This window comes from Thermobia domestica, chromosome 1 (assembly GCF_964235325.1).
Source record: "Thermobia domestica chromosome 1, izTheDome1.hap1.1, whole genome shotgun sequence".
Lineage (NCBI taxonomy): Eukaryota > Metazoa > Arthropoda > Insecta > Zygentoma > Lepismatidae > Thermobia > Thermobia domestica.
This window is the reverse complement of record NC_137454.1, coordinates 40,671,927-40,694,253: the sequence shown is the minus strand read 5'-3', so window position 1 is coordinate 40,694,253 and position 22,327 is coordinate 40,671,927. Positions and strand designations below refer to the sequence as shown.

Sequence of the window (22,327 nt, the reverse complement as noted above, 5' to 3'; positions counted from 1 at the left end):
AGAAGGCATATACCATAACAGAAATTGAATTATTGGCGGTGCGATTTTATTTGCAAAAATTTGCTCCCTACTTAAGCGGATGTCACTTTATCGTTATTACTGACCATAGCTCACTATGCCTTTGAAGAAAATACAGGGATACAATAGCCGTTTGTTAAGATGGTCCTTAGAGATGCAATCCTTTGATTTCGAAGTTAAGCATATAAAGGGAGTAGATAACGTACCTGTAGATACATTATCCCGGTTATTTCCAAGTGAAAACCATCATGTATTGACAATAAATGTCTTCAAAATTTTACAAGAAGAAATTTCAAATATTTTTGTTGATGAATTGCAAAAATCTCAAAGAGAATATGAACCTTATGCAAAGATTATTCAACATCTGACTTCATGTCCAGATAAATGTGATTGTCCTCGTTCTTGGAACACCCTGTATAGTATGTCGAACAATGTGTTGGTAATTAAAGATTTTAAATTTGAACATCGAAACAAAATTTTTGTGTTCCACCTAAATTGGTACCCCACATATTGAAAGCTTATCACGATGACTTTGGACATTTCGGTTATCTGAAGGTGTATTCTCTTATAAATAAATCATTTTATTGGAAATCATTTAGATCTCAGATTAAAACTTATATTAATGATTGTGAAGAATGTATGAGAATCAAGCACAACTATCGTTCTATGTATAAACCTATGATGTCCATAATACCTGAACGACCACATTCATTCATCTCCATAGATTTGTATGGTCCACTTCCAAGAGCTTCCACCGGCAAAACCTTTTTGCTCACTGTGATGGATATTTTCACCAGGTACATAGTAGCGTATCCTTTGCGAAGAGCAACCGCATCAGCGATAGTTAACTGTATTTTAAATGAATACATTCCACATTGCGGTCCTGTTGAGCATGTATTATGTGATAATGGAGGACAATTTAGGAGTCATGTGTTTTTACGTGGCATGAATAATGCAAGTATCAAAGTACATTTCGTAACACCGTATCATCCCAGCAGTTCTGTTGTAGAGAATGTTCATCGTCATCTAGGAATGTTGTTTCGACATTGTTGTCGTAATAATCATAAGGATTGGATTAAATATGTGACTGAAATCACGTTTTTTCTGAACTATTCAGTGTCTGATACACTTGGAGTGGCGCCTGCCAATATTCACAATGGTACAGATTACGTAGCGCCAATTAAACAACATTTTGGGATTAGACTCAATAATAACAACGAAATAGATTATTCCCACCTAGTGAGCATGATTCATTTACGACGAGTACAGAAATTTAAATCTCGAAATTTGAAAATTGAAAAACAACAATTGGGAAAAGTTAAAATTCAACCTAAAGATTTAGTATTTGTACGCTTACACCCTCAGAGTGACGCTACGTTAAAAAGGATATACAAATTTTGTGATTTGTACGCTGGACCTTATTTATGTTCTAAACAAATCAGTCCTAAGGTATTTGAACTTATGGATATAAAGACTGGGAAAATTTTAGGATTACGAAATATTGATGAAATTAAGTTATGGCAGCCTACTGAAAACACTAGAAAACGATGGATGGATTTAGATAAAACTTTAATTCCTCCTGAAGTCATAACGAAAGCTAATGTAAAGAACATTTAACAGAATGGAAATATGTAAGTTGATTTAATGTATTTTTATTTTATGCTATTTAATCTTGAGTTCATATGCTTTGATGTTATGTGTATTACTTAATATTTGTGTTCCATACTATTTATGCGTTTTTCTTATGATTGCCAACATATAACATCAATCTTATTATTCATGTTATGATGTCAATAAGGTATTAATTCTTATGTTATATCTTGATTATTATCGATAATTCAATCTCAATTTATATTTTGTTTAATTATATGTTATATTTGATCATTTTGGTGTTCAAAGAACAACTACATAAATATCACATGCATCTTTCTCGAAATATTCTTCATGAAGCCTAAGTAATGAATTAATAGCTTGTAGCCAGCATTTAAAGGCCCCGAAAAGGAATCAAATAGCTTATAACCAGCATTTTTATGGACCCGAAAAAGAACTTAAAAATCAAATAACTTGTAAATGTAATTTCGAATGCGCCTCATCGTCGATGAAACGTATAAATATATGAAGAGGATAATAAAGTTTAAAATAAATATGATCAATAAATATGATAATGATATTGTTATAGAATTAAATATGATATATATGTATGTATAATTATATGAATTGTAATTTTTAAATTTACGAGGTGCATTTGAAAACTCGAATGATTCACATGTACATATAAACGGTCCAGAATTCTTTTCCCTTTTTATGATAGTTAATGAATAAAAAGGGAAATTCCGTTCGGGCGTCATAATATACAACGGTACGTTTGTATATTTTCTTGTCTTGCATTATTATTGTCTTGGACAATAAGTTATTCGAAATGTGTACTAGGCTGGCTGCAGAAGAAGAGAAAGAAATGTTTTTAAGATATTGTAAAATACACAAAAAGATATTCATATGTTAAAAATAATAAAATTGACAATATCAGGTTGGCAGGCAACCAGATAAACAATACATTTCTAAAAAGAAATAAATGGAATCAAATAGAAAGGAAGTGTGTGTTATTATGGATGGCTCCATTTTAATTATATAAAGAACCAGTTGTTTATCGTTATATTATAAACTCTGGGAAATTCGGAAGAAGGCAATCTGCCTGAAGAGTCCAGTCAGGCAGTCAGCCGGAAGAGTCCAGTCAAGCAATTAGCTGAAAGAGTCGAGTCTACTCAGTCAGCCGGGAAAAGTTGATGAGAGACTGCTAGTCAGTCAGTCAGACGAACTTATTCTTGTAGTTTGTCAGAGTAGTCTCTGACACGGGAACTGGTCTTATTGGAGTGGGGTCGGTCGATAAAATAACTAGCACAACAGGGATTTCATCACCCTAAATCCATAATCCTTACGCAAGTCTGAAAGATAGCCAGCTCTAGCCTAAAAACCACAGACAATTGGAGTTCTTCACCCCTATTGCAGAACAAGAAGACAACCCGAGCCAGCCCAAAAGAGATCAACGAAGAGCCGAGCAGCATAATGAAGTGTCACCAGGTATCTTAATTCCTTGTGTTTGTTCCATCCTAAATCCCTCTTAGCTCCGTTTTCTCCCGATATATATATATTAAAATTCTTATCTTCATTTCTCTTTTCTGAATGATGTTAAACAAACGCCACTCGATCCCAAGTATCTACTGCCAATCTAAGAAACATGCTGAAAAAGTCCTTTTTGCTGGCTCAGTTTTTGTGAAATTTAATTTATGAAACAGCAATCGTAAGAGAAGCTTAAACAACTTTCATATTCTTGCAGAAAACAATCTATCATTTTAGAATTTCGTTTAGCATAATTACATAATTTTGTTTTCGGTCAAGATATCGTATGTTTATGTATTAAGACGATCACTTAATTTACTCAGTGAGAATATACGTAAATAAATATGTTGAAAATTCAGATGATATTTCGCATTTTGCTTTGAATAACATAGATTTGTATACGTAATATTATAAATGAAAATGTGAAGTGTGAACAAATACTCGCCAATAAGAAACATTGAGAGAATTTTTTTTAGTTGTTTACTGAATCAGTACAATTCTGCTCTGTGTTGGAAAATTTTATATACATTATCAAGAAAAGACATGAAGGGAAGACTAAAAGTACTGGAATTGTGAATATGAGCAAAAGGACTTAGTTAACAGTAGGTAAAGCATATATAAGTCGATAGATCATATTAAAGTAAACAAAACAGTATAAAGCTGACAAGGAAGGGTCACGCAGCGGCTCCGCTGAGATCCGAATGAGACAATTGTGTTTGCATTTGATATGTTATAATTAGACGAATCCCAAAGTTATACGTGCCACCGAGCGGAATATCGTGAGTTACAACATATTTTGTAATGTAAAAGTTACGAAAAAATTACATTGTAAAATAATTTGAAACGGGCCATTTGTTCGGAAACGATTGAATAAATGGAAAACTCGGTGAACACGTGTCCCATAATTTTCAAGGGAGTACTTCTGGGGCTAAAAATTTTTGCCCCAGGGTCCTCTGTAGGGTCCCAGACGGGGTCCAACTCAAAAGTTCCAAATGGCAAGGGGGGTTAAGTCGCACATCGTTTGAAAGCTGTTGTTAAATGAAAGAAGATGGAGCAAGTCTCGACTCTCTACGACAACTCTGTGCAAAATGGCGGAGGGTCAAAATGTAAACAAAAACTTAATCGAAAAGTCCATGGCCACCCCTATAAATCGGAAACGGTGAGACAAATGTGAAAACAGGAAAGAACGAGTGGTATTACTTCCAAAGTACAACGATTTAAGTTAAAACGTCTTGTTCTAGGGCCCTCACAGGGTCCCAGGTGGGGTCCAACTCATAAGTGTCAACCGGCAAGGGGGGTTAAGTAGCACATCGTTTGAAAGCTGTTGTTAAATGAAGGAAGATGGAGGAAGTCTCGACTCTCTACGACAACTCTGTGCAAAATGGCGGAGGGTCAAAATGTAAACAAAAGCTAAATTGAAAAATCTATGGCCATCTTGAATCCAAGATGGCCGCTTAAAACCTATGTCGAAAGTATAGGCATACCAAACTGCAACTACCCATTCGTACATGATCATGCCAAGTATTTCGATGGATGGAACATTATTACCACATATGTACGTTCTTGTTCCAGAACCAACTGGAGAATTTCCTGCCAATTTTCAAATCGATTTACCTAACATCAAAGCCTTTGCTGGTAAATCTGCAAACATGTCAAAGAATGACCTTACTGTTTTCTTAACGGATGTCTTATGGACAGATTTGCAGGGTAAAAAGCAAGTTCTACTACTAGTTGATTCGTGGACATCCAATAAGGATTCTGACCTATATAACTCTACTGTTCCTGCAGGTGTGGAACTTATCAAAGAATTGATACCACCTAAGTGTACAGGACGTATTCAACCAACAGATGTTTACTCTTTCAGACCTTATAAGAATATGGTACGATTCATCACAGATACCGTTCTCACACAATTTGATATCAATTTGTGGCATAGAGATCATTTTCTTCGGCTTCAGTCTTTCGTACATTATCAGTTCATGGCGGACAGATTTAAAAACATGATAAAGTATGCGTTTTTCGCAAGTGGTTATGTTGATGACAAGCCAGAAGAGTTCGTAACGCCTCTGGAGTATTGTTTTGAAGCTTGATTGCTAGACAATTGTGCTATGGACAATTGTCAAACGCCAGCTTTCATGAAATGTGCTCATTGTATCAAATGTTTTTGCCTCAATCACACTTTGCTTGCATGTTTGCACACCTTTTGCACTGCTTCACTTACATAGATATGTTAAACATAGATATTCAGTTGTTAAGTACAATATCCTATGATATTTGTTTCATTTGTACAATTTTGCGTATTCTATATTAAGTCTTGCCGGTTGCATTACATTTTGTATCTGTTCAATATCATTTTGCTATTGTGTACATTCATAACAGTACAAATGTAAATTTCCACTTTTTTCTATTATGTATTTAGAAACAATAGGAATATTAAAGAACAACTGAATTTCGATTCACTTCAACTATTATTTCATTCCGTAATAACACATATATGTTTTGTTCCTAATGTACGATCGTCACGGTTCTTTCGATATCATTTACGTGAAAATAATGAATATGCAATGAACACATAACTCTGACTTTCTATTCATAATGCTAAACAAAAGTTGAATATCTTCGGGACTTTTCTAATTTTCTCATAAGTAGTTAATACATAAAGGACTTGCTGCACCAGTTAGGTTGAGAGCTCTATTGTAACGTATTCGTGACGGTTATATTTGTATGCCATTAGTTGGTTTGATCACAATGTTTCCAGCAATACTAGATATAAAACAAAACATTCATTTACAAGATTGGCGAGCAGTACCAACCACGTGCAAATCACTCCAGTACATCGAGCTGCGTCAAAGTTTGTTGGTTTGGTCATAATACTCCAAATAACATATTTATATACAAACTCATTTTTCACGCTGGCAGACATAATGGATTATAGATGATACGTCTTTGATATTTTCTGGATATCTACTATTGACCATAAACGTAAATACCACATTTCGCTTCTCCAATTCCAGTGGTTTGAGCTGGACATGGTTCGATAAATAGTGTGGCATTTTGAACACAAGATGTCACTTTTTGAATATTTCGTATCCTCTTGTCACTTATTTTTCCTGATCAGCATTCATACCAAATTTAGCTTTCCTAGCTTCAGCAGTTTGGTATGCCTATACTTTCGACATAGGTTTTAAGCGGCCATCTTGGATTCAAGGTGGCCATAGATTTTTCAATTTAGCTTTTGTTTACATTTTGACCCTCCGCCATTTTGCACAGGGTTGTCGTAGAGAGTCGAGACTTCCTCCATCTTCTTTCATTTAACAACAGCTTTCAAACGATGTGCTACTTAACCCCCCTTGCCGGTTGACACTTATGAGTTGGACCCCACCTGGGACCCTGTGAGGGTCCTAGAAGAAGACGTTTTAACTTAAATCGTTGTACTTTGGAAGTAATACCACTCGTCCTTTCCTGTTTTCACATTTGTCTCACCGTTTCCGATTTATAGGGGTGGCCATGGACTTTTCAATTAAGTTTTTGTTTACATTTTGACCCTCCGCCATTTTGCACAGAGTTGTCGTAGAGAGTCGAGACTTGCTCCATCTTCTTTCATTTAACAACAGCTTTCAAACGATGTGCGACTTAACCCCCCTTGCCATTTGGAACTTTTGAGTTGGACCCCGTCTGGGACCCTACAGAGGACCCTGGGGCAAAAATTTTTAGCCCCAGAAGTACTCCCTTGAAAATTATGGGACACGTGTTCACCGAGTTTTCCATTTATCCAATCGTTTCCGAACAAATGGTCTGTTTCAAATTATTTTACAATGTAATTTTTTCGTAACTTTTACATTACAAAATATGTTGTAACTCACGATATTCCGCTCGGTGGCACGTATAACTTTGGGATTCGTCTAATTGTAACATATCAAATGCAAACACAATTGTCTCATTCGGATCTCAGTGGAGCCGCTGCGTGACCCTTCCTTGTGAGTAAATTCTTATGAGTACTGTAGTAGTTTATCAACTTAGAAAAAAAAAGAGATAAATTATAAAGGGTATGCATGGAATTAAGAGTTTGACGGTAACGCCGCTAATGATAAATTTAGGAACTAAGTTGTGAGAACTTTTCATCTCAAGTTCTATGACCCATTATGAGAAAGAGTTCAACAGGTTAAAGAAAACTGTACACGGTGTTAAATAGAAATGCGAAAGTACGAATAGTTCACAAGTGTGTATTAAAATTACACAGGGTTTTCGTAAAGTCTGGACGGATTTAATTTGCTTATAATTTTCATAAAAATGCTCATAATGAAATCAAATAAAGTGCAAACGGTAGCGGAAGGATTACATTTTTAGTTGGTAACGCTGTTACCGTATCAAAGATGGCGTCGGTGAAAGAGAAAGCGCAATGTGTTCTGTGGTACGCAGAGCTAAAATCACCAATTCTGGTATGTCGAACGCTCACCAAAGAGTTCAAAAAGCCGGCACCGACTGAGAGTGCAATCCGAAAGTGACATGCTAAGTTCTTGGAGACAGGAAGCGTCCTGGACCGTCCTCGAAGTGGGCAGGGTAAGGGAAAGCATCATTCCAGCGCCGCCTACGCGAATGTGTGGACGTAAATGACGCCCAGTTGGAGGTGTGGCGGTGAATGAACTGAGCTGGTGCGGTTTACAGGTAAAAATTTAATCCTTCCGCTACCGTCTGCACTTTATTTGATTTCAATATGAGCATTTTTATGTAAATTATAAGCGAATTAAATCCGTCCATACTTTATGAAAACCCTGTATTTAGTGAATTTTCTCGAGGCCAGTATATACGGTATTAAATTAACGATTTATTTTCTATATATTAATTATTGGAAATTATTGTTCAAATTGCTGTTCTATGAACATATGTGGTTCCTACATTTCGAAGAGATTTTGAATAGAAGACCTTTGCTAGTTGTATTATATGAACAGCCGATCATTTTATGACGTTAATAAGTAAAGTATATACCCTTGTCATAGGTTTAAAGTTTAATATTGAAATTATTTATTGCGTAATTACTTTTTTTTACAACTTATTATATTGTTATATGCTACATTTGAGAAAGATATGTATATAATAATATTGCATTTAATTTTGGTTTCTCATTTCTCTTAATTGACTCTTCGATTATCAGAGTACGTAATTATAGAATTACAGTTTTTATTATAGAATTATAGATTTGCAGAAAGGTATATTTATGACAATTATCATCTGTTATTAATAATTGAGAAAATAACAATATTTAGAAGTAATAAAACCAATTTAGAGAAATTTTATATAGAGAAGTTTTTTTTTTCTTGGGCCAATAACGTTGCGGTGTTTGATCACGGGTACATAACATACATTACCATACCTTTCGATAAAATGTATAATAATAAAAGCAAACTTTTGTAATATCCAATAACAATTCCAATTATAATTGACGAATTTTTTAAAATTTTCCTGGAAGAAATTGTTACTTTTTATGTACTGTGTATGTAGCAAATTACACTATTTCAGTAGCAAACTGCATCTATTGTGTTAATCTCTTCTCAACTATGGCACATACTCCTCTATGCATATACTAGTTGTGAAACAAAACAATATAATTTACCATTGTTTTAGGGCTATGATAATGTTGCAGTACATATTTCCACAAAACTTAGATGTAACGCGTTTTTGATACAATTAAAATAGTTTGTAAAACAGTATTATAAACAAATTTGACAAATCATTTATAACTATTTCAAAATTTGTACATTCGAAACTCAATACCACGACCTTCTTTGCCTCTTTAATGTAGTTTACAGAGCATTTCTAATTGTAACCGTGTAGTGGATTGCACCTTTGCTGCACAGACCCATACGTGTCTTTATTTTGACCATACAAAATACTAAACCTGAAAATGTTTGTCTTTACGTTTTTGAAAAGATGGAAACCAATCGAAAATATAAGTAGTTGCAATTGTAAAAATGTATGTAATCATGACTTGTATAAATACTAATTATTCTTCTCTTTTTATTCATTTTTTTAAATTTTTCCCGTACCTTCTATAGAAAATTCTCAAGTTCTTGCCCTTTGAAAAATTGAAACCCTTTTCTTTTTGCAACAAAATACGACAAAATGCTCTACTATGGTTTAAAATATTAAGATTGAACGCAATTGTAATTAAATCAGGAAAAGTATAAAACGCAAAATAAACAAGAGTCGAAAATTAAAGAAAACAAAAACAAATGTTATTTTTAAATGATAAACGTTTTTATGTATGTAAAATATTTGTACCGCCATACAGGAAAACCTGTCTATAAATCCGAAAATTGCAAACTCGTTAAAATCGTTGCCGTGGTTACTTTACTAGTAATAATTATTAATGTAAAATAACCCTTGTATTTTCGGTATGTGCGATTGATAAAACTTGACCTGTTTGACAAGGAAAAGTCACAAAGTATTACTCTTGGAGTCAAGTACTTGAGTGAACATATTCACAAACCAAGTATTCTCATATTTACAAAGGTAATTATAAGCATACTTGAAGTTATCACAATGAGAATATGTTGGATATGAAGCGAAGTACGTTTTGTTGCAAGTAGTAGTTTGTACGTTTGAATGTGGGACGTCAATAAGCAATTAAAGGTTAGAAAGCCAACAATAATATGATTAATAAAAAAATAAAAAATAAAAAGATTTTGAAGAAAGAATTGCAAATCATTTTAAATTGAATCACATTAGAAACAAAACAAAAGCAAATGATAATTAGAGTAACTAAAACTAAGACGTCAAGGATATTTGAAATTTTATAATGTTAACATTTAATCATTTGTTAAAACTTTGCGTCTTTTTTTTTTTAGCTCCGAGGTTATATTAGACATGGACTTAACATTGAATGCAACCTTCTGGAATGTGTTCAAATTTCAATTTTCTCCAACATGGAATTCAACCCAAGACCGCATGAAACCATAGTACTCGTGCCAACTGCTAGGCCAAGAGTGAGACATAACGTAAAGATTTAAATTTTGTAAAGAATTAAATAATTTGTCGCCACACTAACTTAATATCTAAACATTAGACCTACATAACACTTGTGTAATTCTTGACAGATTAGATATATAACACTTCTGTCAATAATATATTGTGTTAATTCATCATAAACGTTTACGATTATTTTGTTCTTTAGTAAAAAAAAAAAAGAAAAGCCTGTGAGGTTGAAATAGTGCACATTTAAAAGCACGAATCATCATAACAACAAATATTATTTATAGATTTTGAAAATGAAAAATGAAAAGGAACAAAAGAATTTGTAATTTAACGTCCCACTCTTATAAATTTTAGCAGATGGGTGATTGATAACAGTGAATGATCATTAAGGAATTGGTGAAATTATAAGGTTGAAATAAACAGCAAAATCTTCACGAAACCCCTGGACATTATGTTCTTCACCACAAACTCACGTGACTCAAATGAAACAGCCTCACAAAATATGTTTTTAACTAAACTCAAATTTATAAAACAGTTAACAACTTTAAAATATAAAATTACTTGTACATACCTTTACGTAAAAGGCAAACAATTCAAAATGGTAGCTAGCTCTATGTTTAAAATAGTTAATCTTACGTTTCTTTAGTTTTCCTCAAACAATATTAAACTAACTAGTCTAATTAATATAATGAATTCAGAAATTAAATATAAGCTCCTTAAATACATTTTTTATGTGATTTAATCTAAACCTTGACATCTTAAACTACATCTACATATAATATTTTAGTTGGACTTTTATTTTTGCAATATTTGTATACAATGGCAATGTAATATGCTGAGCAAAGTTCTGTAGAAAATGAGCAAACACATAGTGCTCTTGCATGTACAGGAGGGCATAAAGTCATTTCCCCAAAGCAGGTAAGAAAAGAAAAGAAATAAGCAAACTTCCAGCGAGCGTTTTTTTAGGGGGTAGTTGAACTGGCATTACTACGTCTTTTAGTATGGCAGAGAGGTAAACCATGTTTCCATACGTGTTTTATTTAAGAGTTAATTACAGAATGAAGTTGCGCCGAATAGTACAGGTTCAAGTTAGCCGCAAATTAACAAAGGAACAACCTGTTTTCGTGCTACAAGCTTGGTGAAAATAGAGTAGGAACACAAATGTAGTGACAGCAGACTTCAGGAGATTGTTTCCAGGTGCAGAACCATAATCACATCAAGGCATAAAAAAACTGAACCGCCGATTTGTGGCAACAGGTACTGTCTACCGCCAAGCGGACGACTTCATAGTGAACGGAATAAAGGAAACCCTGAATTTGTTGCTTAGAGTTGTATATCTAGTGCGAAATCTATCACTAGGGTCGCACGTAATCTTGGAATGACACGTACCTCTTTTAAAAAAAATATATTAAAGGTTTAGAAAATGAAATCTTATTAGCCAAAGGTTCTACGCGCGTTGCAAAAACGTAATCTTGTACTACGTGTTGAGTTTTATGAGTGGTATCTCCTTCGGAACGAAGCTGGTAGAGGCTCGTGGAAACGAATTTTGTGCACAGATGAGACCCTCATTTGTGAAATGCAAGTTCACGTAAACCGACACAATTGTGTTAATTGGAGTGATATCAAATAGTAACAGTAGAATTAAAGGTTTCTGGTGTCATTGTTTGGAATGGTATTTAGAGTAGTGGTGTCACAAGACAATTCTCTTTCTTCTTTTTAAAGAACTGTTAGCAGTGTCACAAACTTTCAGATGGTGCAGGAAATTATCATTCCAGAACTTCGGTACGAGAACATTTACTTCACGTGGCAGTAGCATGTAGCACCGCCTCAGTTTGGTGTTGCTGTGAGGGATTTCTTCGATCAACATTTCGATGAATGGGTTGCCCGTCGTGGATTTCTGCGATCAACATTTCCTTGCTTAACCAGTTCATGTGGTCTCATACCATGCGACTTCGAGCAATCATTTGAGAGACTGGATACCAATCCTCAGTTGTGTCATGATTAGTGTTGTGAAGGCCTGAAAAAAAACGGAAATTTTGAGTAAGAAAACAGTTTTTTACGGTTTTTTACCCGAGCTTGAAAAAAAAACGGAAATTTTGGGAAAAATTGAAATTTTCGAATATTTTACTACATTATGCTTTAAAAATGAAAACTATTTATATTTACTAGTTTACAGTTAAGATCACTAATTGTTTATGTTTCTTGTAGTGAAATTTTTCAATATTGTACTATATTATGCTCTTAAAATGAAAACTAATTTATATACTACAGGGTGCGGCACGTAAAACCGGCCCGTAAAGTGAACACATAAAATGAAATGTAATGTATTGAATATGATTAACTACAACACACAAAAGAAAAATGTAATGTATTAAATATGACTACTCACCTTCACAGCAGGTGCTGAAAGTGTCCTCCGCCCACTTCAACACACATGTGAGCACGATTGAGGAGATTCATATATACCTTTGTCAGTTCTTGTGTTGTAATGCTATTGGTGACATCCTGGATCCTAATCTTGAGTTCTTCAATTGTGTGTGAATTTGTTTCGTATACTCTTCCCTTTAATAGTCCCCATAAGTAAAAGTCACACGTGGACAAGTCTGGTGACCGAGGAGGCCACAAACCTTTACTAATTGTCCTCTCTGGTGTAAACATCTCATGCACAAGGGACAATGATGCAGCTGATGTGTGGCATGTTGCACCGTCCTGCTGAAAGTAACATAACTGACGCTCCTCTTCGGTCAAGTGTGTATAAAACTCCTCCAGGATTCCCATACACACGTCACTGTTCACTGTCGTCTCAAAGAATATGGGCCCAATAACGCGTGTGGCGGAAACGGCACACCAAACACCAATCTTCTCATCATGCAAGGGTACCTGGTGGATTGCGTGTGGATTTTCTGTCGACCAATACCGGTTGTTTTGGGAATTTACGTACCCAGACAGGTGGAACCACGCCTCGTCACTCATGATGAGCATTAGTGGATCCAAGAAACTTCTGGTAACATTGCTCAACAGCCATGAACAGAAATGCACCCTCTTCTGCAGGTCAGGCTCCTTCAGTTCTTGCACAACACTTATCCGGTATGGTTTTAACTTCAGTCCCCTTAAAACACATCTGCAATTTCTCTCAATCGCATGAACCTGTTGACTCAATCTCCTGGTTGACTTTCGAGGACTTCTTGTCATTATCTCCTCCACCTGCATCTTTAATTCAGGTGTGCAAACAGATGGTCGTCTGTTCCTGGGAGCATTTTGAACCGATCTTGTACGCCGCCATTTTTCAATCAATTCCTGAATGGTGCTTTTTGCTGGCACAGAACGTCCTGGAAATTTCTCCCGAAACAAATTCTTTGTTTTCACAAAAGATCCAGTGAGAATGAACCCTTCAACAATGGCAACACGCTCGGGCATCGAGTACGGCATTATCACACACTGACACTCACCCGGCTTAACACAACGTGGGCTTTTCCTCAACTGGTTTCGACAAGTTTCACTGGCTGCGGCTGCACGTGACTGCTGCAGGTCACGTAAGTCGACCCGACCTCGACACGCCATCTCTTGGTAGGAAGGTAGATTATTTAAGTGTTGCCAAAAACACAATATACCAGAATATTACGACGGGCCGGTTTTACGTGCCGCACCCTGTACTAGTTTATATGTAATACTAGTTCAGAGTCCAGATAGTTGAGTACTTATGTTTTTTTTTTTTTTTTGTATTAGAATAAGGAAATTTTGTGGCAACAAATATATGTGCACCACTCATCCAAACACTTTAAAGTTAGCACCGTGATAAAATGGAGTTATAGCTTCAAAAGATACCAAAATATAACCCTAGTTAGATTAATTAATATAGACACATTTAAATTATCTTAATCAATCTTATGAAGTTCCCGCTTTATGGGAGAGAAGTGTTAAAATAACGGGGTCACAATCATTTTATTTAATACCGGTATGTTAAAATCAAATATGTTTTTTTCTTGTGCTGTGTAAATTTTCCGGAAATTTTGAACCCATTAGAAAAAAAATCTTTTGTCCGGAAATACTGGCAAAAACCGGAAAATATTATTTAAAAACTATTTCTTATTCTGATGCTAATCTTATTTCTAACGTGTCTGCAGCATATATACGATGCATTTCACTAGCAGGAAAATACTTAAAGCAATAGGCTTTAATTTCACTTTTTAGTTTTCTGATTTCTGGTAAAAATCCTTCTTTATTATATGTACATTTTTCGAACAACTCAAAAAGAGAGAAGATCTTATTTACACAAATACGCATACACCACACAAGTGCGTAAATTTGAGCAGCGAGAAATATATTAAAGAATTTAACATGTAAAACTTCCATTCGTTATTATTAAAGACTAGCAGAATACCCGTTCTTCGCACGGGGAGAATAAGTTTCATTTTAGACATAAAAGGCACCAAAACTGTCACCAATCAACTTATGGACCCCAAAATCTATGAAGTCAACATTAGAATCGGTCATTTTCAATTACTTTTACCATGTCACCCTCGCCCATTACGAGTATTAATGGAGGCTGAATTTGGATTTAAACGGCATTGAAAATGTCATTGTTCATTAAGCGATCCCGAAGTTTATGGATTCGACACTAATATCGGTCATTTTCGATCATTTTATATATATATATATATATATATATATATATATATATATATATATATATATATATATATATATATATCTTCTCGCCTCTAAGTTGCGGAGATGAATTTGGATTTAAAAGGCATCGCAGATGTCACTGTTCCTCTCTTCGAGACCGAAAACTATGGATTCGACACTAATATCGGTCATTTTCGATCATTTTATATATATATATATATATATATATATATATATATATATATATATATATATATCTTCTCGCCTCTAAGTTGCGGAGATGAATTTGGATTTAAAAGGCATCGCAGATGTCACTGTTCCTCTCTTCGAGACCGAAAACTATGGATTCGACACTAATATCGGTCATTTTCGATCATTTTATATATATATATATATATATATATATATATATATATATATATATATATATATATATATATATATATATATATATATATATATCTTCTCGCCTCTAAGTTGCGGAGATGAATTTGGATTTAAAAGGCATCGCAGATGTCACTGTTCCTCTCTTCGAGACCGAAAACTATGGATTCGACAATAATATCGGTCATTTCGATCATTTTTATATATCACTCCTTTTCCCCTCCCTGAAGTTACGCCGCTGAATTTGGATTTAAACGGCATCGGAAACGTCACTGTTCATCTCAGCAATCCCGAAAACTATGGATTCGACACTAATATCGGTCATTTTCGATCGTTATTTGTATCTCCCCTTCCCCTACCCCAAGTTGGACTACTGAATTTGGATTTAAGTGGCATCGGAAGTGTTACTGTTCATCTCAGCAACCTCGAAAACTATGAATTCGACACTTATATCGGTCATTTTCAATATATATCGCCCCTTTCTTCTTCGTAGTGCACTTTCAAAGTGAAATAGAACGTCGCAGGCTCGCTCCTCATCTATGTTGAAATTTTTTATCGAGATTGATCTGGTGGTTCAAGAGTTGTTAAGTTACAAATATAGTCACTTTCATCTTACATATAATTTGTCGCACTAGAAAAAAGATATTTGTTTACATACAAAATTCTGTACATAAAGTTTACATAAAAGTCTATATTACAATATTGAATAATAGTGATTATAATATATCCGTCCCACGTGCGAAAAATAGGAAAATAACTGCTCGGGTCTTGAATCTGAGGCCGTGGTCTCCCAGTAAGATTGGAAACTGCTATCACGCGAACGAAAGCGAGCGCTCTATCCCTGTGGTTTCGAGGGAGCCTCACTTTCTCTGTATTCATTCCTTTGAGGTGTACCCACTTTGTTTGGCGAGCGTTTTTGTACAACCTCCCGACGTGCTTGTGTGTTTCATTTTGTTACTCCTACTGCACAGCTGTAAACAATCAGAGCTTTAAGATGTTTCTTCCTATTTCTCATATCGTTTTATTTTCCATATGTATGGTGTTCCAGCAGTAGTGTTACATGGGACAAATTGGTTCATTTTCGTCTTTGTCTTGGCATGTGCACGGTGTGTAAGATACGAATTTCTGGAGGTATTTTCCTATATTTCGAGTACGTCATATGTCCCAGAAGACGTGGGACATAATACAAGTTCGTTATTTTCACGCTCTATCAGAATTTGAACCATGGATTAAGAGATTTTTTTTTTCATATGTGTCGACTGTGGGACAATGTCCCAAAGAAAGAGGGACATTGATACAATCGTGTTCTAGTTACGTTCTACTAAAAAGTGCACCAGATGTAATAGCAGAATGTACAACGTTATATTCCTAGTTTTCGCACGTGGGACGGTGTTTCAGCAGTGGTGGGACATTTGATATTTGTTAATTAGCTACATGTTGATATCAACACACACTTTGTCACATTTCAGTATCGATCATGCGATCCCACTACTGACATTTCTTGAGTTTACCAAGTTTCTTAGTTAGTGCCCTTGCACAATTTCTACTTGGCCTCAGTTGTTGCATCCTTATTGGTATGCAACCGTGCAGATCATATTGCATCGGATTGATTAAATATTATTGGTTAATTGGCAATGCCTTTCATGTTATTGATGCTATTCCTTACATTTCCGACTCTTTGAACTCACGTTTATTTAGTATGAGTGCATTTCTGGACATTTTTCGTTACGTATTTCCACACATGTGAATCACTCTGCTTCATCTGTTGTGCTCTACAGACACTCCAGAAGTCTTTCTAGAGCATTTGAGTACAAATTCGCTACACTTAATACTCAGAACGTCACTGTTGGCCAGCATCCTACCTGGCGATTATGCAACTACACACAACGGGCATGAAGTTGTCCGCCATTTTGTATTTGTTCCAGATATCGACTTAATACAAACGAATTATTGTTACCCGGTAGAAACCGTATCAATTCATATCAATTTAGACCAATTTTCATTTGGCAGATTATCCGGGACTCCCTACGTTTCCTTGGGGAATCCCTTGCGCGTCCATTGTAGGATTGTGAAACATGCAAAATTCAATAGAGCAGGTATGACTTCTTCACTTAATTTTTTACCCGCACTCTTTACGTTGGATAGTTTCCGAACTATTGGCGTCCGAAAGTCATTTTCCCCGCTTTTGGCACCTTGTAGATCCGAAACTATGTCCGATAGCCGAAAGTTCAAGAGAACTCTTTTTCTTGTCTCAGTGGCAGGAGTCACCTCCCAAGAGTTGTAACACTTATTTTGCAACATCCGATATATATATACGATATATACGATACAGGGATACAGGGTGTCAGTGTACTATACCGACAAACTATAACAGGTGATTCCTCACATCAAAATAAGTCAAAAAGTTTCTATGGACTTATGGGGAAAAGTGCATAGTTTCACAGATAGGGCTGTCCAAAATCGCGAAAAAGTCAAATTTTAAGAGGCCCTATTTCGAGTACTAGAAATCGTGGAGTGGTGCTCCTTATCAGCGTAAAGGACGTCACGCATACACAATCCAAAAATGCATATTACATCAATTTTGAATTAGTGCGCATGGTATTATGTACAGGGTACACTTCTCAAATATGCTCTCAATAGAGCTTTCAGATGCACCCTGATTTCAAGGAGGGTCCAAAGTAGGCAGGATGTACGACTTGACAACAATCGACATCCAGGGCTTTGGAAGGAAGTCAGAAGTGTTAGGAACCGGCAGCTCTATGCTTTTTGTGTTCGGAAGAACGTGTGATGCGATGTATTTCGTCACGGCATATTTCACGTTTTCTTCACCTACAAGCGTGATAGAAAACATCGCAGTATGTTTTCCCAAGTATTAGAGACCGTGCTGAGATCCTTAACACTTCCTTCATCGTGCCAAAGGATCCTGTGTTCGCTGCCGTGAAAGCTTATCGTTTGCCTACTTTGGACCAATCATAAAGTCAGATCATATTTCAAAATTCGGTTGATGGCATGTTTAAGAATTTCACCCTGCAGGGAATACTCTGCACACCCATTGAACATTAATGAAATATGCATTTTTGGATTGTGTATGCATGACTTCCTTTACGCTGATAAGGACCACCACCCCACGATTTCTCGAATTCGTAGCTCTGAAACTATGCACTTTTCCCCACAGGTTCATCGGAACTTTTTGACTTATTTTAATATGAGATATCACCTCTTACAGTTTGCTGGTATAGTTCATTAACACCCTGGAATTTACAGGAGATATTTGATCAAAAGTCATGAACACCTGTGGTAATGTCATCAAAATGACCGCCTTGTCGAGAAACATGGGTCCATTTAAGTGGTCATATTTCCATTATCAATCATGATACTGTGATGATTGAATAGAAAATCTTATTGAATAGAAAATAGAGTAAGTTATAAAAAGATGTTTTCAGTAACGTATTTTGTAACACGTCCGATTAAGAAGTTATAGCTGCGAAAATTTGGAAGTGTGTGGTATACTTGTGAACATTTCAGAAAAACGCTCTCTAAAACGATTTTAAAGCAACGTTTACTTTTATAAATCATGAATCATTGGCGAACATGAATAAAAATGTTTCCTAGTCGAATATTGCTTCCTTGTAACCGACATCCAAGATGGCAGACAAAATGGCGGCTGTATTTTTTAAATATCTACAAATATTACCGTGTGACAGCTATATTATTTTTCTAAGTTTCGGGTTCAAGAAATTCATTTGAGAGGTCCAAATTATAATCTGATCACCAGGAAGTGACTTGATACCACCATGAAAGGTAAGATAGTCACCAATTCGATGAGAAATAAAAGTGTTGTTTATTAGAATGTGAGTGTAGTTCCCACGATTTTCGGCTCAGAGCTCTCATTGCAGTTGCTTAAATTCTGATTCTCACCCGAGAAATACTCAAAAACGTAAGATGGCTCCTAAAAGAGGCTTAAAATATAGGAAAATTTGCAAGGGAAAATAATAATAACACAACTTCCTTCTGGGAATGAGTTGAATATATCGCTAATGGTGCATATCATTCTTCCTTAACCTCTCTTTAGTTATACAAAGGCCGGTTAATCCCAGCCCAAATCCTCAAAGTTTCTAATTAAGATACGAGCAGGATATTGTGATATTTTAAAATTAAACCACAAAGGAAGGTCATAAAACATTTAATATTTTTTGTCAGAGGAACGGTTTAGGAGTTATTGCACAGCAATTTGAAGGAAATGACAAGCCATTAACATATCTTCTATGGTTGCGTTTAATATCTACATTGAGTCTCACAGCTACATGATCATGTACAATTTAAGTCAGATTTTACGCATCGACAACAATTGCATCTCTCTTTGGTTTGCATGATATTAGATCTTCTGGCTTGTTCATAGTGATCTCGGCGTTAGCTGGCCAGAGGGGCTTGTAGCCATTTCTGATATTTTATCACCCACACTCACACGGATCCATAGACTGAAAATGTCTTTGGAGACAATTTGTCTATAACGAAGCTGAAGGAGACCTCTCTTCAGGTGACGCAGAACATTACGTCTCGGTTGAGTAATTTTAATTGGCCTGTTGTACTGCGTAAACAGAATTCGCCTGTGCTCATTTACGGTCTTCACTGAACTTAAGGAATGGTATATTGAAACGCTGAAGCGCTGAATGAGTAAGGATAATTTATAATTTTCCCTTCATTGCTATGTCGGTAGCGTACATCCCTTTGACATGGGAACACCAGGTTCGATATCTGGGAGGGAGCTCACGTGGTTCTGATCCTACGTTAAGCTGTAGGTTTACGTCTCATCTAGCCTCGCTGTTTAAGGGGACGCTAAGCTCTAACCAAATTCAAAGTCAATCAAAATACCATCCACGTTTTTCATGAAATAACTTTACCGATAGTTACGAAATTAGGTAAAGTATCAGCTACTATAAAGGTGTGGGAAAAAGGCAGAGAGGTTGAAAGTTTTTGTCAAACTTTGTCCTGCGACAAGTGGATGGGAATATATTGGACATGTTTGGAGGGGATGGTAAGTAGTCGGTGTTAACTACGAGTCACTCCCATCACCTAAGATCGCTATGAATAATGGAGAAAATAGGGATGGCCAGAACCGGTTCTGGTGGAATCGGTTTTCGGGTCTGAACGGATCCGGTTCTAGAAGATCCGGTTCCGGAACCGGTTTTTCGGATCCAGGTCTGGAACCGGTTCTTCGGATCCAGGTCTAGAACCTGTTCTTCGGATCCAGGTCTAGAACCAGTTCTTCGGATCCAGGTCTAGAACCGAATCCAGGTCTGGAACCGGATCCAGAACCGGTTCTGAAAACCGGATCTCGAAGAACCGGTTCATCATGGAACCGAAACTTTATGACCATCCCTACGCTAAACCCGAGCTGCTGGCAGGCTGTGAACAGTATTCTAGATGAAATGGTGGAAGCGACAGGCAGGCGCCCAGGCGACGGCAGCTTGTCTCATTTGGCTAAATAAACTGGGTAACTGGCCAACTCATTGGCTAAACAGGAAAACTGGCCAACTCATTTGGCTAAACACCCACTGGTGGACCAACATTTTTTTTGGGGGGGGGCACAAGCGCAAGGTCCTCTTTGCCTTCTTTTGAAGGTGAACTTTGTGCCTCCTTTACGGGTCTTTGGGGGCTTTCGGATCCAGGTCTGGAACCGGTTCCTAAGATCCGGTTCTGGGACCGAGTTATCAGATTCAGATCTGGAACCGGTCCCTAAGATCCGGTTCTGGAACCGGGTTTTTTGATCCAGATCTGGAACCGGTTCTTAAGATCTGATTCCGGAACCGGGTTTTGCGGATCCAGGTCTGGAACCGGTTCCTAAGATCCGGATCTGGAACCAGGTTTTGGGATCCAGGTCTAGAACCGGTTCTGAAAACCGGATCTGGGAGAACCGGTTCCGTCGGAACCGGAACTTTGTCACCATCCCTAGGAGAAAAGCTAATATCATGTATTCCAATTCTTCACGATGCATAAAATCTGATTTAAATTGCACTTTGCTCTGTAGACGTGAAGCTCAATGTAGAAATTAAAACAAAACCATAGAAACTAATTGTTGGTAGGTTTACAGTGTGATACAAATATTTGGCGTATCTAACGACTCCATACAGACGTTTTTTTATTGTTTTTTTTTTCAATTAGCGAAACTGAATTACGCCTAGTTTTATGCAGTTCTATTAGTCTTCATCGTCTTACAAAACGACGAATCTCAATCTCAAATAACAACGAAATTGTTCCTTATGGAAGTTATTTGTATGATATTTTCGTACAGAAACATCTATTTTCTTTTGTTCTGAAAAAGTTAACAAAATTGAGATACATCGTTATGTCAGCCGACCGATGATATGTTTCTTGTCCCTTTCAAATTGTGGTTGCTATAATTCCTAAACCATTCGTCTGACAAAAAAAATGTTAGATAACCTTTTGTGTATCTGAATTTAACATCTTACAAAAATGGTGTATTGAGTCATCACAGCATCATAGTTAGTAACGGAGACAAAAAAGCTATAGCTTTTTCCCGTTATGTTATCATACATTTTCATTTTTTTTTTTTATGAGTATTTTCATTTGTGAATAATCTCTGTAAATGTAATATTTAATGTATTGGTCATGGGTTAGTTATTGTGAGTTTGTGTTGCGTTGATAGATCATGGGTGAGCTCGAAACGCATTGAATTGTTAAACAATTGTTTTGAGGACAAATATTTGGCGTTTTCTTCTTAAATTAGTCTGTCCTTTCGTACCCGTTGAATATTAATGATCATTTAAACTTAATGTAGCACGACGACACTACGTAACATGGCAATAGCTCGTGTCTTAGTACTAGATATAAATCATAAGTTCTAAGGGTGCGACTTCACCACTAGCTTTTATAACTAGAACTATAACTAATTTTAGACAAGAGGAAATGAGTAGGAATTCAGAATTAAAAATAATTTGAAAATAACTAATACATTTTCTTTGATAATTGGTAGTAACTACCGGGTTAGAATAATGTATTGCAACCATTACGACCTCACGCACAGAAGTTGTAGTAAGATCGTAGTTACCGCGAAGATGTCACTTGCTCCATCTGCTCTCTATACTCAACCTAATCGACGTATCTAGCACCAAGCAGAGCATGCCAAAAGAATCCCAATTGATTTCTGCATATACAACGGTTTCGGTCCCGACTCGTGTGTGATGTC

The 22,327-nt window shown here is 36.1% G+C and overlaps 1 protein-coding gene across 1 annotated transcript; it reads left to right on the top strand.

Annotated features, from left to right (window-relative positions):
- The first annotated feature begins 699 nt into the window (after positions 1 to 699).
- Positions 700 to 1,635, top strand: LOC145680654 (uncharacterized). The gene has a single exon (XM_081751476.1). It carries the CDS (start codon positions 700 to 702, stop codon positions 1,633 to 1,635), a length of 936 nt encoding a protein of 311 aa, XP_081607602.1.
- Positions 1,636 to 22,327: the final 20,692 nt, after the last annotated feature.

What these genes read in the sequence shown, in the direction of transcription:
- LOC145680654 (XM_081751476.1), top strand. Translation starts at nt 700, where the DNA reads ATGTCCATAATACCTGAACGACCACATTCATTCATCTCCATAGATTTG.